This window comes from Pseudoliparis swirei, chromosome 1 (assembly GCF_029220125.1).
Source record: "Pseudoliparis swirei isolate HS2019 ecotype Mariana Trench chromosome 1, NWPU_hadal_v1, whole genome shotgun sequence".
NCBI lineage: Eukaryota > Metazoa > Chordata > Actinopteri > Perciformes > Liparidae > Pseudoliparis > Pseudoliparis swirei.
The window spans coordinates 6242607-6269894 of record NC_079388.1 but is presented as its reverse complement, the minus strand read 5'-3'; the positions used below and the strand labels follow the sequence as shown (position 1 = coordinate 6269894).

Sequence of the window (27288 nt, the reverse complement as noted above, 5' to 3'; positions counted from 1 at the left end):
TAAAACGGGTTTCTTATGTGGCGTACATCTGAAGAAATCCACGAACAAACCCTTTTTCTCTCTCCATCATTTGAATGGCACTGAAGTGAAGAAGTGGCTTCGTCAGTGTGCGCACAGCCAGATGTGGGTGGTTAGCTTCGGATGGACGAGGCAGAGATGAACAGATATCCTCTGAAGCGTGTCCGTAAAGAACTCTTTCATCCTTATCTCCAAACGCAAACAAATGCCCCCAAACAAAGATGGATGTTCATGTTCTATGAATGAACTATGTTGACCATGGAGCTCAGATTCTTTGTCATTTTCCTCACAGGACATTTTTTTATTGAATTTCTTTTCCTGTATCGAGGCTCAAGTTGAGGTAATCCTATTAGGCCTTTACGCACTGCGGCAATTTTGTGTGTGTGATTAATTCACGTCAACATGTTCCCACAAAACCCACATTTTACTGAATTTATTTCCTTAAGGTTAACTGTTCGGAGCTCTCGCAGCACGAATAAATGCGCCGTCCAATCACGTTGTGCAGAACCGGTTGAGTTGTGAGCGATTCAAGAGGGAAGGATTTGTCCGAGTGTGTTTCCTGACATTCTTTTGTTTAATAAATAACTCTGGCCTGATTGGATATTATGTGTCCGCATGCCTGAACACAGACCGAGGTGATTCAATAATCGGCCAGTGGGGAGTTTCTCTGTTTTTCTTTTGGCTCATCGATGGTGCGCAACAGCCATGTTTCAGCAACGCATCAGCCAAGACAAATTAGTGTCAAACAGCACGACATCACATGTGTTGGTGTCCTTAGCAACGGGTTCCCCGTCCTCTACTGCAACCAGGGGCCCGAAAAGCTTTGCCGGGAATCACAAAGACACTTCCGCAAGTCCCAACTCATCTCGGTAATCGTTGCTCTGCGGGTCCTCGAGCCGAGTGTCATGGCCTGCTTTTGTAATAAAACATTCACGTGCAGAAAAAGCTGATGGATTGCAACGTTTCCATCAATCCCAGGCAGATCGATGATGAACCGGTGTGAACAAGAGACGGGTCTCTGAGCGGTTTCACAGACACACACAGCTCTTGGCCATTCGCACTGGTCTTCCAAGATGAATTAGCTTTTCAGTGTAACATCCTCTCTTGGCAATAATATTAAAGAGATACGCAACGTTTCCTTTGGGCCGGATTTCAGGCGTGACACTGCTTCCCCTAACGGCGAACTACACAAGGCTGAAATAAGTGTCACTTTCCACACAGCCTCCAATAGTCTGGCCTGAGGAGTTGGAAAAGAAAACAGTGGGTCTGGAATCCACAAAGCTCAAGTTATGATGGATTAATCTGCCTGATAATGAACCACAGAATATGACTGGGTTTGGAAATGTCTCTAGAATTGTTGGATGGTGTTGGTTTTTCTTTTTTCTTCACACCCTTTTAGGCCAAGATTCATTAAAGCTCCCTGCCTCATATGTCCTACAGCAGCAGAGCACTGTGTGAACAGGCGGAGGACGGCCCTGGGCTCGGCCCGGTGTACGTCACCTTGAGAGGAAAGGTACCGAAGGGACGGACGGCACACAGAAACTCAAGCCCACGATCACTTCATGGTCTGAGTCCTAGGGAATGTGGCTTACTCATGGCTAGATCTGGTTGGGGGTCATAAATGGAAAAGCACCAAGGAGAAACAAGATTACGAAAACAAGCCCGATCATGTCAACTCACCCCTCGGGAAGCCATAAAATGTGGGTCTTCGTGGGTGTGGGGTTATTTTGATGGTTACCAACTTTGGCTCCATTTAAATGCTGTTCTTTCCCCGTCACTGACTACCGGTAGTAAGAAATGTTGAAATACATGTGGGTGAATGATGAGAACCCAGAGGTTCGTGGCGCTTTGTTTTCTAAGAAGACATGAGGTTATTATGCCGATGACAGATTATTTTCCATTACATTTTGTAACAAAGCCATTACAAGTTTATCTGAAACTGGAACCAAGTCGGCTAATTTCAATTCGCGCTGCATTTTCATCAAGACGTAGAGTCAAAAAGTCAATGAAATAACAAACCCCAGTGGGAATGTTGTCTGATACTCGGGAATTCCTTTCACAAATGGGAATTTGACGAGAAACAGGTGTCAGAGCAGTAAACCTGGCTTAAAATCGGTAAGGTTTGGTGAGCCCACCAACTCGGGGTTAAACTAAATAATGGGGTCACCTCTAACTTTACAGTCAGGTGTAAGCTTCTCAGGATGATGAAGAACAGCAGCCACTCTGGACATAAGTGAACACTCTGATATAACCCTAAATACAAACCGTAACAGTGAAGAGAAGTTTGTTTTACAGAGATATTTATCTCAAGTTTGCCAAGATTAGCCATTATGAGCCACGGGTCATACCAGACCAAATAAGGTTACAGCTGCTAAACCAGAATGTACTAAAAACATGAATGTTTTGTTTTATTGCTTCCAAATTAAGCTCTTCATTTGTTTATGAAAGAACGTGTTATTGGTTCATTCAAAAGTTAGTCTCACTTCGACATTTTTTATCTTTAAAGTCGTAACTTGTCGATTTCCTTCAGTGCGTGAACACTTCCCACTTAGGAAAAGAAAGAAAAATAAATAAAAACTCCACTTTAAATTAAATGATTTTGTTGTGATCTATAGGGGACATTCCAGAAAGTGCAATAATACCAGTCTCTGCTTTTAGAAACTACTAAATCTAGCCCGCCTGTTTGCTAAGTGAGAGCCACATAAACACACGTTTATGTTTCCCCAAGTGCTCCTTCACACAGAGGCATAAAGGTTTTAGGGTGGTGTGTTTTGGCACAGTCTGTCTTCAGGGTGGACCGCCTGCAACCTGGCCAATGATGCTGCGATCACAACGATGCCGATCCATTAGTACCTTAACTGCACCTTTACAATGCAGACGGGTCCGTTTCGACGCTTTATGAGCTACAACTGGCTGTTAAACCCCCAAAACGAGCTGCTTTGGGCCATCGAGAGCGTAAAATGACAAGCTGCACAACGTAAAGTATGTACCTGCAGCGGGATGCCGGTTTTAAGAGCAAAGACTGTTCATCCTGCAGAGAGGGACAAGTGGTCACGGCGGGGGGGGGGAAGGCACAGAGCAGACATCCCCCGACACATCCTGCACATCGTCATGGGGCAGCTGCTAAATTGCCATCTCTTGAGAGCCAAGAACCAGATTATCCTTCGAGATGATACTCCCTGCTCTCATTTGAACAGATTACTGCGAATGTTTACCACTTTTCGGACATTTGCCATTTCGCCGCTCTGAAAGGGGGTCTTGATCTCTTTCCAAACAGCGACAGCGGCGGAGCTGAGAGACTCTGTGAGAGTCAGAAGACTGTGGGTCTGGACTGTATGAAACACTTACGGCTGTAGCTCTGTCACATCTCCACTTATCTCTGTCTGGGGTTGGGGGGGGGGGGGGGGGGCGTGATGGTGTTACTGTGGCTCTGGGATGCATCCTTTACGCTCAGGCCTGAATCCATTTCAAAGCACTTTAGTGGAGCTGGGAGGCCGTTACCCAACGCCACCCAGCCTCAAGTATCAGCACCTCCTGGAGGATAACAAGCCACCTCGGACTACACGGCAGCAGATTCACCCACGCCTTCTTATCGCCCACTCACAAAGGAGGGCGAATTTGAGACCCCTCTTTGCAACCTGGGCCTATAATTCACCCTGGTGGGGCTTTAGGAAGGTGTTACCCTTCCTCACTGCCCTGTCACTCTCCAGCATTGTATAATACGATATGGGCAAGCCTCTGTACACATTTCAGAAAGCTGTCTGACTCAGTCATGTTTGTTTTAAATCCACCATGACAAAGTTTTAAGACGCTACGTCCTAAACTCTGTCAAGATCAGGTGAGTAACAACTCAGGATGAACTCACGGTTGACCTCTGTCACCTTTGCCCCGGTGGTCAACACCCAGGCGTTTACTCAATTGCTGCCACATTTTTGTTCCTCTCATAGAATGAAGAGAGAGGGGGGGGGGGGGGGTAATATAATAAACAAACAGAAGTGCCCACATCTTTAGTGAAATGAAATGGGAGCTTTGATCAACGGACCATTCATTCCCTTGACACCTTCCCCACAATGCAGATCTCCAACCATAGCTCAGCTATCTTTACGAGGCCCTCCAGGCCTGACAATGCCAGGAAAAAGATTTACAGCATCTCTGCAGTAAACCTTGTTTGCAGCATCTGGTCTAACGCATGCTGCCATTGTTAGCATAAAGCTAACTAGCTTACCATCTACAGCAATGAAGCATTGCCGAGGTCATTGGGTAGATCATTAACTAAACAACAACATCAACTGAAGATTAGTTTAGAGAGGTTATAGATTATGTGAAACAAAGCCCCGTACAGCCTTCACCGTGTACTATTTGGGTGCTATACGTCTGTGACGCTAACATTAGCAACTCTGGATTAGCAATTTATTGGATTTGAGGACATTTATGCTCCTGCTACCCCAGACAACATAACCAGATATGGCGTCACGTTAAGGACACCTTTAGTATGATTTAGGTACTTTTATGTATGAATAAGATTCAGCATTAAAAGTCAGAGAGTAGTGTTTTTGGCAAACTCACGGCGCTAACATAAGCTTAGCGCAAATTTGATCTTTCAGTTGAACAAATTAGAATTATAACACTGGTGTGTGGCTTTGTCTTCTCTTATCATCATGTCCGTCTTGTTTTTTGTGTTGATTGTAATGTGTGTCTCACTTTCCACTGTGAACCAAGTCTACCTACAGGTACACATATAGTAACCTGAACCTGAACCCAGCTTTATTAGTGAGGATATTTATTTGTCATATTTGGTTTACCAAATGGAGGAAAGCAATGTATATGTCAAGCCTGATGTTGCCTTCCACGTAAAACAATGAACTCAGTCACTTCCACGTCATGAGAAATACAGAAACAATCGGAATGGTGCATCCCGAGATACAGCTGATAAAAGCATCAGTTTCATTTGGCCCAATAGTTGCTAGAAATGACAAACAGGCTTTTATTCACCGCTGTCTGAAATCAAGGTCCCATTGTTTAAAAATCCAAAACACATTCAGAGCAGTAAATCTGGCATCTTCATCCCTATAGACGGCATATTTGCTGTGAAAGACTAGAAAGCCTGCAGCCGCAGCGGCAGTGAAGGGGGTGTAGCTTAGCGAATGGTCAAATATCATGAACCGGAGTCTGCCGTGAGGTGGGTGGTCCGGTCCCTCCTCATCTCTGTTGCCGTCTTTAATACTGTTGATCTGGACGTCACTCGGCCAGAAAGATCGACCGCCATCTGAAAAGCAACGCAGCTATACCGCCAACTCCTCGCCGGCCCCTTTGCCAGTGCCGCCTCCCCTTTCTCCTCTCCTTTTACATCTTTCTTTCTTCTTATTTTCTGTCTTTTGTCTTTCTGTCAAGATGCTGTTTTGTTGACGTCAATCACGTTTTTTCGGTTGTTGCATTTCCAAGGGACATAATGAGCCTTGTGTACACAACCTGAGGAACAAACCAACCATTTCTCTGTATAAATTACTGGGTAAATCATTGTGCTTACTTGGACGTGCCCAAAACCGTTTGGCAGGATCAGAGGTCGAACCATTTCAAAGGTTTTCGGTCGCAACGGTTCGTCAACAGGGCAGACAATGAGAGAAAGTGAGAGTATTTAGCCAGCAGTTGAGTTGTCAAGTTGGTTTCTCTGGAAAAACTAATCAGAATTTCTCACTCGAGGACAAATGTTTGCGGCAAAATCGATTTTCCATTTTTGTTCAGTCAAATACGTGGAACCTGCTCGTGTTAATCCCTTTCCTGGGCTGAGCCACAAACTGTAAAAACAGAGTGGAAACTGTGATGTTAAAGTTTGACTTTTTCAAATGACTTATGAGCTTTGAAAGAGGCCAATTTACTAGATTACAACAATAGAAAACCACAATGACATAACAATGACAGTCTGAGTGAAATGTGTAGAGTGTGGTCCTAAATCATGATCGGCAGAAATCGCAAGAAATGTGTTTCTAGTTGACTCAGATTTTAATGTTTATTGGGATGAGGTCAAATATCCAAAAATATCAAAGCCCTGGGAACTGAAGAGAGACTTGATGTTCCCTTTCTTTTTTTAGTCTTCTTTGGAAAAATAAATGACATCTTTAAAAACTTGAATATAGCCATTAGCTTTCCCTCGGACATAAATGTGTCTTCTAGCTTGAGGACTTTTTAATTAATATCACGTACTCTGACAGCGTTTGGTCTACAAGCCATACCTTTAGTGATTAACTGTCTTCTGTACGCCTCTGATATCTACAATCGTAGCCAATTCTCCTCAAAAGTCAAATGAGGTAAACAAAAAAAGGTAATTAAGTTTTGACATTGTGTCTCGGTGAGAATTAACTTTATCCGAGCATCAAAGTAAAGAGACGGACAGCTCTGCTTTGCCTTGAACTTGAGTTCTCTACCACTCCGCGTGAGCTCATGCAACAGAAATGTTTTGACTTTTCTGTGATTGATATTGGTGCGGCGCTGGGGACGCCTGCTTGTTTTTACATTAAAAGTTCATGTATTGTCAGAGTGGGTCCAGACAGGGATAGCTCTACACTTTAATCAGATTCCAGTAGCAGCACATAAAGCTCAAGACACGGACGCATGTGGAAGTTTCTTTTTTGTTTTCCTGAAGAGAAACGCGTGAAAGTGGGGAAAAAAAGGTTTTTAAAACCATGCAAGAAAGCTATAAAATATATCGTAAAGGCTTCAAGCCAAGGTTGTTGCGACAGTACCCCCTGTAAAGAAAACCACCAACACCCTTGCACCTAATTTTCCCCATTAAACTCAAGGGCAGAATCAGAACTGTTAGCATGCGTCACTTTTTGAGACTTTATAAGCTGCATCAACACATATTTCGTGAGTTAGCCAAACCCTAAAAAATGAAACATGTGGCAACTTGAGCTGGGGTCAAGTGTACTCGGCCAAATTATGTATTTTATTTTTCCTCGGAGTGAAATGCCACTTTTGAGTTTTCAGAAGTTAGCGAGGACTGCTCTTCAGACCCTCTGAGCGACTGTTCATATAGCCGATATAGCTCTGGAGCTAAAGGGGACACAGGGAGATGTCAGTGAGATCAATCAGATCTGATAGCTGATGTATTCCAGCTTTTAATGGTTTTTGGACTGTCATTAGAAAAGGAATAGAGATTAAATGTGATTAAAGGGTCTGAAACTGCACCGTGGCCAAAGGTTCAATTACAAGTTCGCCAATGCCTCCAATGCACATCTCAATGTATCGCATTGGCCTAATTAAGACCAAAATTAGTCATGTCTATACCGAACATCAAATATTGTATCCTTTTAATATTATTGCGAAGCAGCTACTGGATGTACAGCTAAAAACAATATTGTTTATTGTTCCCCTTGGAGCATTACCCCAACCTAGAAAAGTACTTAAAGATGCCTTTGACCTTCAAACAATGTACTAAAAGATATATTTCTTTCAAATTTGGCTCAAACCTCAGGCCGTTGTAGCCGTCTCGACGTCTCGCAGTTTGGTTCTATGCGAGATGGAAAATAAATATGGTGAAGTGCAACTCAAGCATGAATGTATATTTTCCTCCAGCTGCAATCTCTGCTCTCTGATGTCAAAGTGGGCCCAAAAATTAATCCGATTAATTACGCGTATCTGGCCGTATGGGAGAGGAAGCACTTGCATTCACCCGATGCCTGGGAATGTGTACGCAACCCAAACAAGCAAACAAACGGGGACCTGCTCATTCATCTCGCTCTGAAACGTCCGAGCAGCAGCAGAAGAGTCCGTGGCTGTGGTGACGCAGGGTCGTCCTGCATGGGAACCTCTCCTGAGGGGCGCATCCAGGCAGGGTTTGGACTTTCTTTTTAAAAATCTTCATGCACCAGGCCATGTCAGTCTGCCCCTTTTTGACTGAAGCACACATGGGATACCACGGATCCGCCATCCCACGGAGGAGGCGTCCAAATATTTGAGATAGCATCCCAGTGTACCCTCTCAACATCCCGGCCGGGGGATTCCTCTGCCAAGAAGCTGCAGCAGGAGATGCAAATAGACATGTTTTGCTTCAAGCTCAGCCAGGACAGAAACATTACTGTTGTGTATTAAAACCTCCGAGCTGGGCAACATTTCAGGAGAAGAAAAAAAAGACAAGGAAAGAAAGAAAAAGCCTGCTTTGGTTATGCGAGCCAGCACAGCCATCTATCTAGCAGCGTGTCTCTTCTAATCAGAACGAATGGCCGTTAAATGACAGGGGCTGTTTCCTTCAACGTCACATTCTTGTTTATCTTTCATCCCAACATCCCATTAAGCGAGGACTCTGGAGTGTAGGAACCGCCGCTGCCGTCGTCCAGGGTTACAATCACCACGGCGAACGGCAACCACAGCCGTGCAGTTCATTCCCTTCGCTCTCTCTTTCTGCCGCTCTGCGTGATCTATCCATCTCCTGCCCCCACGCCCCCACGCTTCTTTCTTACAATTACAACCCCTGCTTTGCGTTGCTTCTATCTCCAAAGACGGATTGGCGCTATCGCTATCGGGTCCAGATGATGTTACTCACGCCGAGTCATTTTCCACTCTCGCACTCTTGCTTTTTGCTCGTGGCCAACAGGCCCCAGACTATTTATCCCATGGGGCACCCTTAAGCATGGATGGTGGTACATTAATGCAGTGTGGCCTGTGTGTGTGTGTGTGTGTGCGAGACTAAATTCCCCCCTAAGTGATGCAGAAGCGACACTCAATCTAAACAAGAGGAGATGAGCAGGAAGACGAGGTGCGGTAGCCAGACCGACATCTCCAGATGGAGCCGCGTCAGCCTGACCCGCGGTTCACTGCGGGGCTGTCGGGGACGAGGAGAAAGTCGATGCTGCTGTCGGTGATAAAGCGCAGCTCACAGACACTTTTCAGCCGCCGTGGCATTAGAAGCGGTTGCTGCTGTCTGGCCTTCAGCCGATGACGGATTAGAAGGCTGATACGGTGCGTGTTTGTATTTCTTTATAGACTGCTACAGCTCTTCCTAGAAGAGCCACGGGGTAAATGTGTTTGTGAGTCATGCGACTAAAGAATCGGCCGGGACAAGCGTGGCAAATGTGCAATTTGTCAGGGCTTTCATTGTTGGGTTGATTCGCAGCACACTTCTGTCGGGAACTTCTGGAAGAACGAGCAGGGTTCTGAGAAGCATGGAGGTGTGATCCCAGGACATTCCCTGTGCCCAGGTGTCTGTGTATTCAGGCTGATCGGCACCACATGAGTGTGGAAGCACAGTAAGAAGCAGAGGATGGCTCAAATGATCCAAACCAAGGGCAACTAGACTGGACATCGTTATTTCAACACAAAGTAAAACATCCTATCACATCCTGCGGACCTGCACAGCATGAACCTTGAACAAGGCACATCTCCACCACAACTGATCTCCTCCCGTTAGCCCTGTGTACTCCAGGGGCGAGAATATTAGTCACTTTCGTGGAGCTCTGATAGTGTCGCAGCAGATGCTCTTTTGTCGGTCGTCTTGGTGTGGAGGGTAGATGCTCCGATTTACATTCGTTTCAGAGAAATGTTAGAACTTCTTCGAGCTATGTCGGCTAACGGCGTAGAGGAGAAATACGTGGATTGCTGAGGAAGTGTTAAAACGTGAATCTGTCCATCTACAGCTAGTGTTTTGTTTGTCCGTTCTGGGCCACCGTAGGAACATGGCGGACTCCGTGAATAGAACCCGCTCCATGTACTCCTATGAATATAAATAAGGTCACAAAAATACAACGATGCTAATAGATTCCCCTGAATGCTGGCCCTTTTAAAAGTATCAGCTAGACCTATCGGACCTCTGGATGCGATTTTTATGTATTATTATTATTGTCACCTGCGGCGGTTTTCTAGATCAAGAATGAACTTTGAAAACTTGAGAAGACTTTCAAGACAACTCATACCGTCTTCTGGTCAAGATCGTGAGATATGATCCAAAGCTCCAGAACGGCGACCCTTATTGACCTTTAACTGAGATCTACGCACATCCCAAGGACATCAGCTGTACATTTTTAAATATAAGGGGAATGACTCAAGCAAAACATGTGTAGATGTCTCCGTTTAAAGCGTACTGTACACCTCTTTTCACTGTACACTTGTGGTCTAACTACAAAAAAAGCAAGACTATGGAGACTTCAGGTGGCCTACAATGCCATGAGATACTGTTGAGACCGAGGTGGACAAGTGCAAGTTTGTGGCTGCAGGAGTCAAGACATTCAAAGCGGTTTTAAGAAATCTTATATACAAATTTATCAAATATAAAATTCAGCACAACACGCGAACAGTTCCAGCTGTGGAGACACTGGTACAGCTGTCTATTTATGTGTGTAGTTCTTTGTTTGTTTTGTACTTGTTTGGTTTTGTTTGTATTTTATTATATTTTAATGTTTTCTACTATCTGGACCGTGTTGATATGTGGTCACTGTCATCATCCTGTATGCTCACTTTCTCTCATTCAGCCCTGATTGGTCCTTTCCTGTGTCCACCTGTCATGTGCTCTCATTCCTGTCCTTGTCTCCCGTGTCTTGTCGTCTGTCTTGTCTGTGCCATGATCAGGTCAGTCTCCTGTGCTTAAATTACTTCCATTCCGTCATCTTTGTTGCCGCCAGGTCATCTCATTTTGTATTCTAAACAAAGAAAGTTTTTTTTGTCTCTGTTGAGCTTCATTTGCTCACTGCAGAACCTTCTAAGTCACTTACAAGAACCATACTTCTGGGTTATGGACCCACCCGTGGGTCAGAACAACGCATTTCGTAGGTCTGAGTCTGGGGAGAGGGCCATGGACAGGACCCAGAAGACAAACCGACCAAACCATACAGGCCCCACGAGGACAGGTACACGGAGCTGACACTGAGGCAGCCAGTGAACAGAGATACAATAGCCCAAGCAATAATTTTAGATTCTTCAAAACAACAGAGGCTCCGGTGACGCCATCCACAGCTGAAAAGGCCTTCTGACTCAGATTTTCCGACTTCAATCCCACGCTGACTTTCTTCTTCACGGCTGGCTCGACTTCGAGAGTCTGACTACTTTCTCCAGGCTTGCAGCTTCTTTCTGTTACAGCTTTCTCTCAATTAGCAGGGAGAGCCTTTCTCTTTAGTGGAGCCTGGTTTTGTGCGACTCATCCCTACTTCAATTTCAGCTGCAGCCTGGCTAGATGAGTGCAGGTATGTGGGAATTATTGTGTCTCATTTAACGGAAGAGCTGCACTATGGAAGGGCATTTAGACCGACTCGTCGCCTGCCACGAGGGCAGCAGACCCAGCAGCGCCATCGCAACGACCAACCACTGACCACTCTGATTATGCCACGGAGGCCAGCAGAAGCAGGTCACAGCTGCCGCCAGAGGAACCGCCGCGTGGACCATTGAGCGGAGGAATGAACGCAGCAGCGAACAGCGGATGGAATGTTCCGGCCGGATCCGGGCTGCGCCCTCTGGACAGAACCGATACCGGATAACCCCGCCAGACTTTCGACCGAGGAGCGACCAGCTAGATCCCAGTTGTGCACAACCGCCGACCGAAAGAGCCGGGAGGTTCCGAAGCGAGAGAGATTTCCATCAAGTGTTACCGACCATCAGAGGACTACAAACGATGAGCTTCGGACCCATACCAGACGGAAGGAGGAGGACACTGTTTCGCTGAGGCTCCGGCGCATGCAGCGCAAGAGGAAAGGCACCAGCCGGGTCATCAACTCGCCTCATCACGCAGAAGCGCCGGCGATCTACTGCTCCCAGCCCGAAACGATCGGCGGCATCACGGTCAAGCCGGGCTCAATCCTCAAAAAGCCCAAGGATTGGGTAACAGACTCACAGGACTCAGACCCATTGTTGTAAAAGTTAATAGACTCAGGGCTGACTGAAAATATTACCACCAAGTCTTAAAAACAGCTAAAAATGGGGCTAGTATTATCGCATTGTGGGCCTGAGTAAAAGCTAGAAAAAATAAAAAACAGTAGTTTTGCACTTTCAATTGTGCTGAATACTGTACAGTTAATAATTATTGTACTGATTGCACCATTTCATATTTTTTCATTTCAGATGGAAATATTTTGGATTTTTATTTAAGGGTTTCCTTTTTGATTGTAATTTGGGGGTTGCTTTGGCTGGCTGTTATGGAGACAACAGAATCTCCTAGGTGCAAACTTTCAGACTGAGTTAAAGAGATGGACAAGGAGTAGGATCCTGAGATCACCATGATCATCCTCTGTTATGAAGATGTTTACTCCTGTTACCATGATTATAGATCAGTTTTTATATGATCTAAAGGCTTCCGCTACCCCTCTTTTCGAGATTTTAAACCTCCTCATCGATCTTTTGAGCGTCCGATTGATCTCAACTTTTTGTCATCTGAGACCTTAGGATCTTACCCGGATTCGGGAGACTTCAATCGAGGATACTCGAATCCGTCTCTTGAGGCGGCTCTCTCAGGACCGCCTTCTTTTTGGTCCAAGAAAGCTTCGTCTTGACATAGACTTCATGAACTAGCGGGATTCTTTTGAATGAAGAAGAAGCACCGCTTCGCTACTCATGATGAACCATGTTGAACTGCTTCGCTTTAATCTCATATGGTTAGAATGGTTCATTTAAGAACAAGATACTCCTGTAATACAATAAGAGAGGATGATGAGTGCACTGATCTAACACAAGGAATAAGATGGGGATGAGGTAGGGACTTTAATGTAAGACACACATCAAATTTGTTTTTCAAGCTGAGTTTTTGTGCGAATGGATGTGAATTTTTCAGTGTTTGTTTGTTTGGATGGTTATACTGATTTTCTCCCATTTGTTTAACTTCCTGTTAACTCATATGCGCCAGGTCCCAGACTTACTCATGAGCAGAAACCATGTCAAGGCAGAAAATGTTAGTCTCACTAGAGAGGTGTTCCAGGTCAAGCAGATGAAGTCTACCCAATCATATCCAAATCCAACAGGATCCAGTGAATCTCAGTATCCCAGTGCTCACACCAGACTCCAGGAAAGGTTCACCAGCTTCACTCCCACAGAGTCAGGACGGAAGTTTTTAAGTTCCTTTGATGTTGTATTGCTCTCTGCATGTTCTTCCCTCCTAAGGTTTCTTCTTCTGGCCTCTGCATTCTCCTCGCTTCCAACTTCTCAGAGACAGATCCCCTCATTCCCAGATCACTTCATTCCAGATCCCCAGCCAGCAGATCACCATGGTGAGATCTCCAATGAGGGAATGGGAGAGAATCGTCTCAACGAGGTGGATGCTTCAAATGAAAATGCATGTGGAGCTGTGACAAATTGTTGACAACAAAGGCAGGAAATTATGTGATGTGGGAAAGAAGGAACTGTTAGTAAAGCTGCTGCAGAGGAATGGGAGACACTGGCTAGAATAGAGCAAAAGCTTTTTAGTATAGACAGGAGACAAGTCTAGGCTATATAATAAATCTAGAATATATACTCAACTCCTGGAATCGCTAGGTGGACACTTTCTTAGATTCAACTTACACTCTTCTTCGCCCCGGTCTCAGAATCAAAACAGATGCTTTGTCCCCCTTTTTGTCTCTCCCACCATCCCCAACCTGCTGCATCAGAGCCTAAGACCTAACTTCCTGTCGGGTGGGCCGGCGCGGAGTCAGAGAGCAAGAGGGAGCGATGGTCCCAGGAAGCAGCAGTGCAAGCACAGTCACAGTCTGAGGTGTCCCTCTTCTGAGCTTTCACAGTGCTTCACCCAACAATCTCACTTTTGTTCCTCATGTCACTTCCAACATCCCAATGCTTCGAGTTCAACAACGTTTGTTCAGGCCATCCGACAAGAAAAGTGAATCAGGTATGAAGAAAATGTGTTTGGTGTATGAGTGTATTAGTAATGTAAAGTTATAATGGGCTTGCTCCAGCCGCTGCCGATTCCAGACCACCTTGGTCACACATTCGATGGATTTACGGGATTTTGATTTTCCATCCAGGTTCACACAGACGGTTCTATCGTTTGGTTGATCGATTGAGATTTTCAAAGATGGTCTAACATCCCATTGACCATTTCAAAGAGTCCTCAAGTCGCCCATGACAAGCTTCCTCTGCCATTCGGAATGATTGATTCCCTTAATTCATTACATCAACATTTCGCAAATTTCATTTTTTTTTTCCGGAGTTCAAACCGAATTCCGACTCATAGGTGCCACCGTCATCGTGTCATCACAGTCAGTGTCATGGACATGGACAGTCAGAGGCGAGAAGAAAGAGAGACGTCTGCCAGAACCTCGAAGGAACCAGACCAGACCACGACCACCTGACTCCACACCTCCACCAGGAGGCCACCACAATACTCTTTCACAGGTCTCTCTCCATTCTCTCCATCCATTTGGTTTCCTCCTCCAGGTGCCTCCACTTTGGCCCAACCACATTTCCCATGGCAAGATGTCATGTTCCATGCGCTGGTTGTGGCTGGTCTTGCGCTGAAGTCCTCTCTCTATGAAGCTCTTTCAGACGTCTCTTCGCCGGCTCGTCCCTCATACAGTCCAGGCCCCTCCTACGCTCCGCAGCCCAAAAACTCCTACAAGACTTACCAACTCACTGCCTCCATGTCGCGTCTCCAAAGAAAGAGTGTCCAGATGTCAAGGTCCGCTTCCATGTCGCCCACGCCACAACCCGCCACCACCCACGCTCAACGCCGTTTTGCGTTCACGTTAGTAGAATCAAGCTGGAATCTCCTGTTCCAAGCCCCTGCCCCTCCCTCCCCCCCCTCCACCGCCTCCCCCAGTTTGAAGGCGGCACGCTCATAAGGTCCGCTAGGGGAGTCGGTCCGTGGTAGGGGGAGCAATCTTCCTGGGGCTGGAAGGTAGACTCCTGAGTTGGCTAAGCTGGATAGCTGCTAAGACTCTTATCTCACGACTTTTTACAACTCTTATCTCAGCCTGGGGTTATCAGGAGTTGGCGGGGGAGGGGGTTGCTGCTGCAGCGATGCTATAGAAGTTCAGGTCATTTATCATTTATAGCTTTCTTTTCTTCCAGGCTTCTTTCTTGTTTCACCTGTCATCCCACCTGTCTCCTCCTGTTATCCAGTGTGGCCCGCCCCTGATTGGTCCTGTCTTGTGTGCATAAATTCCAATTCTCCTGTCCAGTGTTCCCATTGTCTTGTCAGTCTTGTCTTTGCCATGGTCAGGTCAGTCAGTATTTGTGCTCTGTTTTGTTTTGGTCCTCTCGTGGCGTTTTTCTTTTTTTCATCACAACAGAAAAAAAAAAAAAAGTTACTACATACTTTCTCTCTGGCCCCGGTCGCGGCAATTGGGTCCTACTTCCTAAGTGTCTGAGTTCGTAACAGACCGTGAATCTGTAATAAAAGTTTCATTGATTGATTGTAGATACATTCACTGTTGAGTGAGGACATAACTGAAGACAGGAAGTGTGTTTCTGGTATTGTTCATTGGTGTGACACGTGCCGTTTTAGACGCATCAGATGCATGCTGCGGTCAGAATGTGACGGCTTCGGAGGGGTCGGCCTCTCCCAAGCGGAACCACTGCAAACAAGTCAATTCAAATAAACAATAAAACTTCCTTCCATGGACTCCCAGCTCACTCTCTGCACATACAACCTGAGACACGGCAGAGCTGGCCGCATCATCCCTCAGACAACACGTTCCTTCAATAGCTTCTTCCCTGCCAGTCAGACTGATGGCAAAACAAAACTCTTGAAATATGTTTAATAACCCAACACGACCTCACTACACCTATTATGTGCAATATTTGAGACATTATTACGATCTGAAATTTAAAACTGTATCCAAAACTGTACATACCAGCACCTTTCTTGTTCCTGTACATATTAAAACCTTCTGTATAGTGTTTTCTTTTATATTTTGTTTATTAGTGTTATTTCTAAACTGTGGACTCAGAGCCCTGCACTAGATTTCCAAATGTGTCTGGACTGTGTGTCTAGGCACAAGTGGCAAATAAAACCTTGAATCTTGAATCTATTTGTATTTTGTGTGTAAACGAAGACCCCCAAAAAAACACACATCCATCTGTTCGATCAATGACAGATTTAAGAGCGACTTCCTGTCCGAAACCGTTAACTGTCGGAATACTTTACCGCGGTTTTCCATCGCTGTTAGAAATCAGCGATGAACAACGCGAGCGTCACATCCCGAGACAAATCAAATTCAAGAGCCAGCCGCTCGCCTCACAAAGAGTTTGAGCTTTCAGAGTAAGTTCCACGACCTCGTATCCTCGTCTGGCTGACGGGGCAGACGAGGTGAAAAGACTTCAGTTGGAAGGGAGCGCTTGCGTCTCGTCTCCCGATCTCGTCACATTTCATGACACCGCTTGAGGTCAACGAGTTACCGATGTGCACCGGTCATGTTGAAGTGGTCCCGCCATCGAGAGCGTAAGTCATGTGTGGCGAGTTGGCGACGGACGCCAAACGTATCGAATATCAGGATGTATTGCTTTAAGAACGGAAAGCTGAAGGAAAGTCAAGGAAACTGAAGTCAGAACCATTTATTTTATATTCAAGGTGATTCATATGGCTCAGAATGAATGATGCGTTCCAGCCTCATGCTATCTGATTTAGGAGTGACCCCGATCGGTTTCCACTCAATGGGGAATATGGATTTTGAAAAGTAAAAGGTAATTACATCACCGGTGGAAGCTGAACACTTAACTCCAGGCACCGAAATCGGTATCAGGCAACAAAAAAAAGCGTGTATATCCTCATCAAAGAGTGCAGCAGGTGTTTTCCATCAGCTGCTGTGACATCACCGACCGAGCCGCCACCAAAAAAGCGCAACGCGCTGCGAAGACGAAGGATTAAAAGAATGTGATGGGAGGTCAAGTAACGCAAATTAATTTTTACGAGGACCTTTGACATGCTCTGTTATATGTTTGGAAGTGTGTGATTTTTATTATATTTTTTAACAAAGCAAAGGGGACACGTACACACTCTAACTGAGTCACAATCTGTCGTGTCGGAGCCAACTGCGGCTCCGGGGCTGCATGGGAGAAGCCTGGCCCGGGGCCCAGACCAGGGGAAGTGTGTCCCCTTAGCTGTTACAATAATTCCTGGATTTTAGGGACAAATAATGTTTTTATTGCACTTGCAAATAAAAAAAAAACTGAGCAATGCTTTCATGTTCATGTTATACTACATTCCTGGCAATGGAAAATTTAGGGTTGTACAATATTGGAAAAACATAACTGACATTGTAATTTTTTCCCCTGTGATATATATATATACTGTATATATATATATGTGTATACATACTATATGTATATATATATACATATATATGTATACATATATATACATACATAAATATATATATATAATATCTTATTATATATATATATATTTTTATTATTAGGATAACATTTTTGAAAAATTCACCCTGAATTGTGCAGGTTGCATTCTGAAGTTAAATGCATCAATCTGGTGCACATAGAGAAAAATAAAGAGGCAAGACAAACAATTTGCTCCAGTAAACAATTTAAGTCATTGAAGAGCCTCGTTCGACCCTGCAGGGAGAGAGAGAGAGCCGGTGAAGTGGCGTGAAACCTTCCGGACCCGACCGATTTTTTGCGACAGCTCACGGTGTGCAAGCTAAAAAATGCTCAACTCGAGCATTAGGCCTCATCGAGGCAATGCAACGTTGAGTAGATTTGCGCTTTCGGGGGTTTAATCACTATTTTAGTAACACTTATAAATGCCCAGTTTACAAACAGGTCGCAGTGACGTGTGACATCACACCTCTCTTTCCTTCAAACTGCCGATGGAAAAACCCAAAGTTCCAGACTATCCACTATGTGTTTGTATTACGTTGCAAGTTAACACATCCCACGATGTTAATACATCCCCAGATGTTCACCCACCAACTCTCCTCTCAACTCACTTAAATAAATAAGTGAGGTAATGCGACACGGAGGGAACGAGTGTCTCTTATCCCTCTCGCCACAAGAACACAACTAACATAGTGGAGCCCACCATTAGTCATTTAAACATCTATCTAGCCTCCATTGTGGGGGAATGGAGATTTTTATTTTTCATCCAGTATTTTGGACCCTGTCACCGTCTCCTTCCTTCTTTCTTTTTTTCCCTCCACCTTTCACTTGCTCCATGTCATTAGTTTTCCACGACTCGGACTGATTCTACACTCCTTGGATTTTAAGAATCTCTCCCAACCGTCCCAACGCGATTCCTTTTTGTTTTCCTTCTATTTGAAATCGTAGCAACCCCAAATCCGTAGAGCGCTGAATTCCACACAACATTTATTTTTTAAATAAATGTAAATGAAATAAATAAAGGTGAATCGGTTCAGTCCTCTGGAAGGCTCCCCGGTGTTGACAGACAAAGACGTCCACTCAGAAAGCAACATCTGTCAGGGCGAGCGCAAGAGACGCCGCGGGGAGAGTCGGCCCCAGAGGTCGCATGTGGGGAGGTTTCAGGAATTCAGACTTCCCAGGAACAACGTATAGAAGCACAAGTTGATGAAGCGGCACAACTTATGGTGAACTTCAGAAATGTGACGTACACATAAAACGAGGCACGTATACAACTTGCGGTGAATTTGTTCTCCAGCTCCCTGCCAGGAAACCGGCAAAACAAGACATGCATGTTTTCTCTGTTTTCTTTCCCTGAAAGCAAAGTAGAAAAAAACTGAAACAAACACAGCGGCTGACACGTTACAGTAAATTCACGCCGTGTTGACATCCTGCGGAATTCGTGTGCGAGCGGCTCAAATTCTGAAGCGCCGCTTGGTTTCTCCGAGCCGTTACAGTTCCCTCGACCTTCATCAAACCCTGATTTACAAGAGCGTACAACCTGAGTGAATCTAAAGCCTGGAGGAAAACAAATAGCAGCAGATACGAGTGAGTTATATTATCATGCGCTGTGTTTATCTAGAGTCATTATGAAACTAAAACACAACGGAGATAAAGACCGGGTTCTGGGACTGAAACGAGTTCAAACACAGTTGTGATTTGCAGGCCGGCCGCGATAACGCTGCAGTACTTGACCGTTATATAACTGCGAGCTCAGATTGACTATAATGTCTAATGTTTCACTCCATCTAACCTATTACTATCTAATATTTGGCACGCAGTCGCTCAGCATTAGCAGTGGCAGAGATACAGCCATGGACCTCGGGGCTTTTGGCAGCTCCTCCGCCCATAACTTACACTCTCAGTACAAATGACTTCCACTTGCCTGCCCGGAATAATATTATTCATACTCATTCCTTAGAAGAAAGCATTTGCTCTTGTTCCACTCATTTTTAAAGAAAATATTTAAACGCCAGTCAATACCACTGGAGAGCACTCACATTCACAATACATGCAACCTGCTATAATCAATTTATTTATATCAACAATGGATCAAATGACCACGTGTGTGTGTGTGTGTGTGCGAGAGGTGGCTTGTGATGACGAGCCCCCAGATGAGTCCCAGTCGACTCTCAGCTCTGATGGAGCGTCTTTCAGCTCGTTTTGGTTTTTAAGGCCCTCAGCTGAAACGTTTTGGTTGACTCCCGTGGCTCTCATCCGTGCCTTTTTAATCACAGCGGTGCAAGATGCTTGACCCCTCCCTTCAGTCTGATATTTCTTGACCTCGACACAGTAAGTCAAACTTCACAGCCACACACAGGTGTGTTGGTGAGTGAAGAAGACGTAACGTTCACACTCCATGCTAGCTGCTCAGATTAATCACAGTCTACGTTAACATAAATTTGGGTTAAGAAAAAAATGGGAATCTGTAAAAGTCAGAAAACGCAACAGACAAAATAAGAGGTTGGAACTTTTAGCAGCATACGAGTCAGATATTTCCTTCTGGAGGCCAAAACGGAGCTAAAATAAGAATGAATATTGGACTCGCATTTAACAGGGAGCCACGGAAAATAAATGCTGACATGTACATTTTTAGGTTTATAGCATGTTTAGCTTCCTCCAAGTGGCCTTAAAAAAAATCACTTTCATACCTGAGTGACAAACTGCAGAGCACATAAAACCTTCGGAAACCAAATGATGAAAAATTTGCAACATTACACGGAAACACAGACCAAGAGGAAGCTCTACATTTATTTCACAGATGCCTCAATGGGTGCCAAGCTACAAGCTTTCAAGCAACAATGTTTTCAGACGGGATGTCATAAATCCTGCGGGCATTTAGCCAAATGTATAACCTTATAATTAAAATTAAATAAATCCCCTCTAAAGTGCCCACCAGAGAGCGTTTCACTACGATGAGTGATGGAAAAAGAACCAATGAGGCGGATTCAAGACATTTCTTTCTTCGTTTATTGAGCTTTAAAGAGACAAAGGTGTACAAAACCTGCCTGCAGCATATCAAAACTTCTAGCATGTTAAGGGCCACCGACTGCATTGAAATATGATTTCTGGACAAATAGGGGCCTCAAGACAAAGTGGCTTGCCATAGCGAGCGTGACAAAACAACTAATTGTCCGTTTTTCTTCAAAATCAGGCCCATTAACAATGTTGGTCTCCGTCTTCACGTCCATGTGGAAACACCACGGCTATAATGTGTCTTTTTTCCCCCTCTTCCCACGACGTGCTAAGCAGAGGGCTCCGTTTCCTTTACGCTTTTAACCAGAGCGCAAGTACAGCCGATGCAAAACTTTTTTTGGGATGCTGTTATTGTAATGTCCTTCAGAAATTTCCATAGTTTCCTTTTTACATGTTTTTTGGGGTCAGGAAGGAAGAGCTTTTTATTCCTCCGAGCATTTCTTAGCCATTCCGCATCATCCGACTGTTAGTTTTGGCCAATGTTATCAGTGAAAATAAACACTCATAGAGGCAGTCACCCCCTAAAATAGATAGCTTTCTCCTTTGGATCCCCAGGCATGCTGTGTGGCCCTCTGATAGCACTAAGTAGAGAAACATATTCACCCTTTCGCTTATGAACTCCCAGTATGGAAGGGAAACAAGCTGCTGCCCACATGTCGCTATATCCATTTTAAACCACAGTCGACATTCGTGGAGAGGCAGAATGATGGGAATTTCACGGGGATGAGACACCGCCGATAGCCTTCCCCCCTCCCTTTGAGCAACGGCTTAGTTTGGCACAGGCCGTCCTCCTCCAGAAAATCTGCTCTCAACCACTTTCTACTGTCTCCACCAGGAGGGAAACCACATGATCTATTACTTTCACTCCCAGCTGTAGAAACACAATTTGGATAGCTAAAGTGCTATCTCGTCCAAATTGTCATCATCCATGATGAATTAGAGAGGTAAAAAGGTCTTTCTCTAAATGTGTACTTCATGTGCAACCTTTTCTCCTTATGTTAAGGAACCAATCCATCCTGCGCTTCCAACGAGAGACTGGTCCCCATTGTCTAATGGCGCACTATACCAATCGGTCCACTCACTACCTGTGGATAGACAGTTTAGCACATCACAGACTCAGCTATATTCTGAGAAAGCTTGAGTAGCTGCAAATATTCAGAAAAGCTGATATTTAGAGTTTGGCTTACATTAATAAAAAGGGTTTATAGGAAATAGTTATATTCATATTGCTTGAAATAGGGTACTTAAAAGGGCATTTAAATGTGTGACTATACCAGACATCTGTATTGTCAGAAGACAGACGGGAAGGTGAAATAGCTCGATCCAAAGGTAACACAAGTAACACCTCTTAAGCTCATCAATGCAGGATGCAACTTTATATCTCGTTTATTTATCCATAACCAAGTGTAGAAATGACAAGTTACGGCTTCACTTGTGGGGATGCGCCAGACTTCTTGCTGGCTTTGGATCAGTACATTCCAGGAGGTAGTTGCTCCTGCGAAGGTAAACGTTGTCTGGCTCTCTTCATCTTAAACAGACAGATATTCTAGCCTTTATTGATCTCATAATTTAACTCTCAACAGGAAAGCAAAAAAAAAGTACTTTCCATTTTCTTACTGCTGCCATCCGTCCTCGAGCTGCAACTGTTCAGGTCGTACCATTAGTCGAAAGGACCCAAGGAGAGCATTGAGTTCACTGATGGTCACTCTGTGCGGGTCGAATAGAGCCGTGGTTGCAATCTGTGACGCACAATGTTTCACATGGTGCATGACAAAGAGGCCAACTCAAAAAGCCTTTTGTTTAATGCCTTCAAGGCCAATTTGCAATTTGTGATAATGGGCCAAATAAATAAAATGGCCATGGTTGGTTGGTTGGTGTATACATGTGGGTTGTAGTCTTTGTAAGACGACTGGTTTTGATTGATTTCTCCAACGATCGACGACTTTAGTCTGGGACAGACGGAATGTCACTGTATTGATTGATTATTTTTCTGCTGCCATTTCATTCCTCAATTTTGCTAATTGGTATTGTTTCATGTGGTAAGCAGCTTGTTTTTCTCTCTGACAGTAAAGCCTCCTCCTCGACTTGCAGACAGGCAGGGAGGTAATTCTTGGACAAACACGGGTCAACTTTGACTGGTCAGGAATGTTATCAGGGTCCATATACTCTCGCTCGGCTTGAGGAAGGAAAGATCTCAGACTTAAAACGCTTCCCCGACGGCTGTTTGCTGCATCGCTCTCTTCTGTCTATACCTCCCGCACTGGACTGAGCACCCAGACCCGGCAGCACTATCGTGAACGGTCTCCTCCATCCCGTCTCTTTCATCAGGACGAGCTTTCTCTTAGACCAGCAGTTTAAAAAAAAAAGTGTGATTAAGATAGATAGATAGACTGGCCAGGACACTTAATCTTCTGTCCGATGAAAAATGTTAACTGCATCCTGATGTCGCCCCCCCTATCCTCCTTCACCCATGCAGTGCAATTAGGCTGAATTACCACTGTGTGTTTAAGTGTCCCCTCTGAACTGTCTAACCCAATTATTTTGTGGCGCTAATCTTTATACTTGTTACATTTGTCCAATATTTTTCTAAAAACATGCATCCAGGAAATGTGAAGAGTAACTGCACACATAAATATGTTTTATGGTAGAAACTACGATATAACTGCACGACAACTTATGAAACAAATCTGGCGTTAATAGAAAAGATGCATTTCATGGTTAAAAATGGCTCTAAAACCTCACGTATAGTTTTAAATCAGCCCCATTCCTGCAAAGCCCATTCTGAGACGGAGCCGACCGCTTGGGACTAATCTACGTCATGAAATGAGGCGACTGGGTCCCCTCTACTTCAGAACCCACTCCTCGCCTGCTCCCTCTGTCTTTCCTTTTTTTCTCATTCGCCACTAGCTAGCTATAGCGTACATTAGCTCGCCAAATTCCCCCACGTTTTCATGCTAACGTTACTCTGGTTACATAAAACGAGCAAAGAAGAGAGCTGGGTCCGCGGCTAGTACCCGTTAGCCGGGAGGAGACGGAGGCGCTAGGGTTTGCGCTGGCTGAATTCAAGCTGCTAACAGCCGTGACGGTTCGTCTCTGAAGCTGCCGGCCACTCTCCTCCCAGCAAAGTAGTCCCTAAACAGCGGGAGGAGGGGCAGAGGGTGCAATTATCCTCTTATTTGTTGTCGAATAAACATTGAATCCATCAAATTCAGTGCCCCATGTGACATCGCTATTTTGCAAGCTACTGCAGCGTTCATCCTTGGCGACAGCGTGTCGAGGTATTCGTCTTACGAAAGTGGCCGTGGTTTAATCCATCAGCCCCTTGCCCACTTTTTGGGTGATTTTTTCACGGTGTGGAATAAGTGTGGAGAATTAGTTTCAGACCCAAGGGAGGGGGGGGATGTAATGTAACTCTGTTCATGTCACACTTTTTTAAATCTATATAATTCGTTAACTATTGCTATCCAACAAGATCTTTGAATGCATTCGATATTGGAAGTGAAATCGTTATTTCTTTTTTTTCCGAATGAAAAATGTCTGCGGTCCGGCAAGCCTCCCCGTGTCAAGGAGAGAGGCATGGCCGGTGGCGATGGCAGACGTCTGAGGAGAGAGTTACTCGAGAGGTCTCATTAGTCAGCCCTGCAGTCTACCAACGCCGCCGTTCTGTTTTCATAGTATCACTTGTACTATCACAGACGGATGAGGTCCACTGAGCAAAGATAAAGCCGGTGTTATTTCACCCCTGGCCTTTCCTGACACATTGATCGCTTTTGGGAGCCATGCGGAAACACACACAGGTTTACAGACTTCAAATAGCAAACTGGCGCTGAAAGTCATCAACAAAAAGTGCTCGAAAAGAGAAAAAAATGCAGAATTTTGCAGCTTAGTTCTGCCATCACCTTGACGTACACCATTATACAGTGAGTTCCTTCTCTAAACTGAGATACATTGATATTACACACATTGTTATCAGCGGGTATTTTCAGATTCTGCCCTAGAAAACCTCTCGTTTTATTTGGGTTTTCCCTCCTAACCCTGTGGTTTAGAGAGGGAATCAGAATTTCTCCCAACACCGTACCTCCTAAATTACAAACTCAATCTCCATCTCTCTGTAACACGCCGTGACCAACGCCTGGGTAATTGCATGAGGGACGACCATTTCCTCCGACCTGAGGAGAGAAGGTTTTACCGAAGGGCAAATGAAAAGCAGGCGCGCCGATTGCTAATGAATAGACTCGGGGTATCGATGAAGTTCACGTTGATTTATTCCCCCGGTCCGACCGCAATCCATCAAATCCACCCGCCTGTTATCCGTGCATGCGTTTGCTTTAATGGACCAGAAAAATAAACCATCAGCTTTACGCAATTAATCAGATTGGACCAGCTAATCTTCCCCGGGAACAACATTGAGGGACGTCGAGGAGCTGAAATCTGGGAACTTTGTTTATTTGATTCACGTATTCATTTCGGCGAGATAGTCTCGCTCTCGTTTGGAGACACGAAGTCTCCGAGCTTAGAAAAGCAGAGTGGCCGCCAAGCCATATCAGTGACGCAGCTCATTAACATTACAGCGGGGCCATATTTGAACATAGCAAACACCTCCGTGGATCTATAAATACATAGAGATTTGGTCGTTGGAGAATCATTAAATGGGAGTTATCCTTTATGTCACAACAGTGGAAAAAAGGAGGATTCTATTCTGGAGAAGAAGAAAAAACAGGTTTAGGGATTATTTAATTTTTAATTATATGGGAGTCTGTATGTTTAAGTTACACTTTCATGTCCTTGACTTGAATAAATAGAGGGAGCGTTCTGTCTTTTTCTCCTCAGAGCGTCTCCGGGGACTCCCTCTGACTTCCTGCCATTGAAGAGACAGCCCACTGGAGATCAGGGGGTGACGGACATATAACTACCTCTGCTCTGCGGCCGACGCTCCGCGCAACTCAAACGGACATCTGTGGAATTTACTCAAAGGGTGGTTTACTCAGCGAAAAAAAATTCAATACAAAAAATAGAGCGATGGAAGGGGGAAAAAAACACAGATGTGTCAGACGAGACGAGATGCAGCGGTACGAGACGGTCTGCGGAGGCGAAAAAAAGAAAAGAAATCCAAAATAAATAAATAAATCAAAACAACTGCGAGACATCCAGAACACAACGTCTGTCCTCACATTATGTACACAGTTACATAACAGCAGGGCTCATTGGAAACTCGGTCTTCGAGACTTGATCGAAGCTGTTGTGACAAATGATAAAGAAATACAGCGAACCGACCACGATGCCATTTGGAGCACGTCCAAGAGGTTTTCATGAGACCAAGGACGGAGCATCACATGGCGTCATCTGGTCCAAAGCAAACACTCCTGACAAACAACGTGTGGTGGGGGAGAAAACAGCGAAACACGGCTCCGTTTTAAAGCCGAGAGCCTCGACCAGAAACCAAAACAAGTTATCTTGTGGAGCCCCAAACAGACACTCTGCGGAGACCACACACGGCCACGGGAACACAGATACCTCAACAAATATACGACGCCGTTGACCACTTCTATGTCGGAAAAACAACAACTTTAATTTAATTTCTGTTTTGATTCATCATTAACAGTAAAACAGTTTGAATTCTACTTTTTTCTTAAGGACCGATTTGGTTTGACGGTGCATTGAACCCCCCCCCCCCCCCCCCCCCAGAAACACACTCACCCCCACACCTTACCTTCTGAAGCCACTGTGTATAATTCTTCATAATGTGCTCGAGCTGCTGGATCTTCTGGTTGGGGAAGTCGGGCTCCGGCGGCGGCGCGTCCCTCTGGAGAGAGTTGCCGCTGTGCTGCGGGCCCCCGGCTTTCGCCTCCCTGCAGGAGCCCCCTCTGGCTCCGTCGCCCTCGGGCAGGATGAACGTATAGGTGCACTGGCCATGCTGGATCTTGTGAAAGCGTCGGTTACTACTTCCGCCAGAACCGCTGCTCCCGCTGCTGCTGCCACCTGTGCTGCTGGTGCTGCTGCTGCTGCTGCTGCTGCTCTCCGTCCCTCTGCGCTGCTCCCCTCCTCCGCAGCTCACAATCACCAGCAGCGCTGCCAGGGAGAACAAGTGGCGGCCGTAGTTGTGCCACAGCATCGTAGAAGCCCGGGGGGGGGTCAAAGTTGCAGGTGAATCGGTGTGCTCAAATCTGTCGCCGGTCCTTCTTCGTCGGGCTAAATTAGAGCTGGGTCAGAGAAGTGGCGGGGTGCATTGTTAGCCGGTGTCATCCATCCTTACAGTGGACCATGCTGTGACTCCAGAACCACGTTTAAGTGCTTGTCCCGGCGTGTACACATGTCCTGCAGAAGGACAGCTGGGTTACAAATTCCATACGCTCCCGCAGCCAACCGGTGTGCGCGTGCATTTATCGATCTGTGCATCCAGAGTCGGTGCAGTGCTGGGATGGCGGCGTCAGACCTCCCCTAGTCTCTCTGAATCCAGTCCTCCTCCGCTCTCTGACTTATCGACTGGGGGGAGAGAGAGAGAGAGAGAGAGAGAGAGGCTCACTCCCAAGAACAAGCTCCAAGCTTTTCAGCACACTCTGCGCCTGCCCCTCGCAGAGTCTGCAGAGGAATGCGAGTGTGTGTGCACGAACGAGTGTGTGTGTGTGTGTGTGAGCCTGACAGAAAAGGGACCCCAGCACAGAGGATGTGCTTCGGCGATGTGGATCGGTTTTCACGCGCTGCTGACTGCCGCCTCGTGTGGTTGACTTTACTTTGTGCCTGTGTGTTGACAAGCGGTACAACTTCACTCCCCTCAACGACAGGTGCCACACCACTAGGAGACACACGAAGGGGACTGCTTCGTAGCCGTGCGATGCGCTCGCATTCTTTATTCTTCTCTTTGTGGCAGTTTTTGCATCGTCAGGCAACGTCGGCGACTTCTTCGCATTCCCACCGGTAACCACAGGGGTCGCCGAGGCAACCAGAAGTGAGACCGTTTAACGCTAGTCGCGGCTAAAGTCGCCTCGAGGTTCGAGCAGAGATGAGGAGCTCCATTTCAAA

The 27288-nt window shown here is 45.5% G+C and overlaps 1 protein-coding gene across 1 annotated transcript in view; it reads right to left on the bottom strand.

Moving 5' to 3' along the window:
* Window positions 1–26718, bottom strand: part of angpt1 (angiopoietin 1) — a 60434-nt gene extending 33716 nt beyond the window's left edge. Inside the window, exon 1 of the mRNA XM_056414210.1 lies at window positions 25979–26718. Within this exon, the coding sequence (XP_056270185.1) occupies window positions 25979–26380 (402 nt within the window). The 5' untranslated portion in view covers window positions 26381–26718. The remainder of the gene's footprint in view (window positions 1–25978) is intronic.
* Between the last annotated feature and the right edge of the window lie 570 nt (window positions 26719–27288).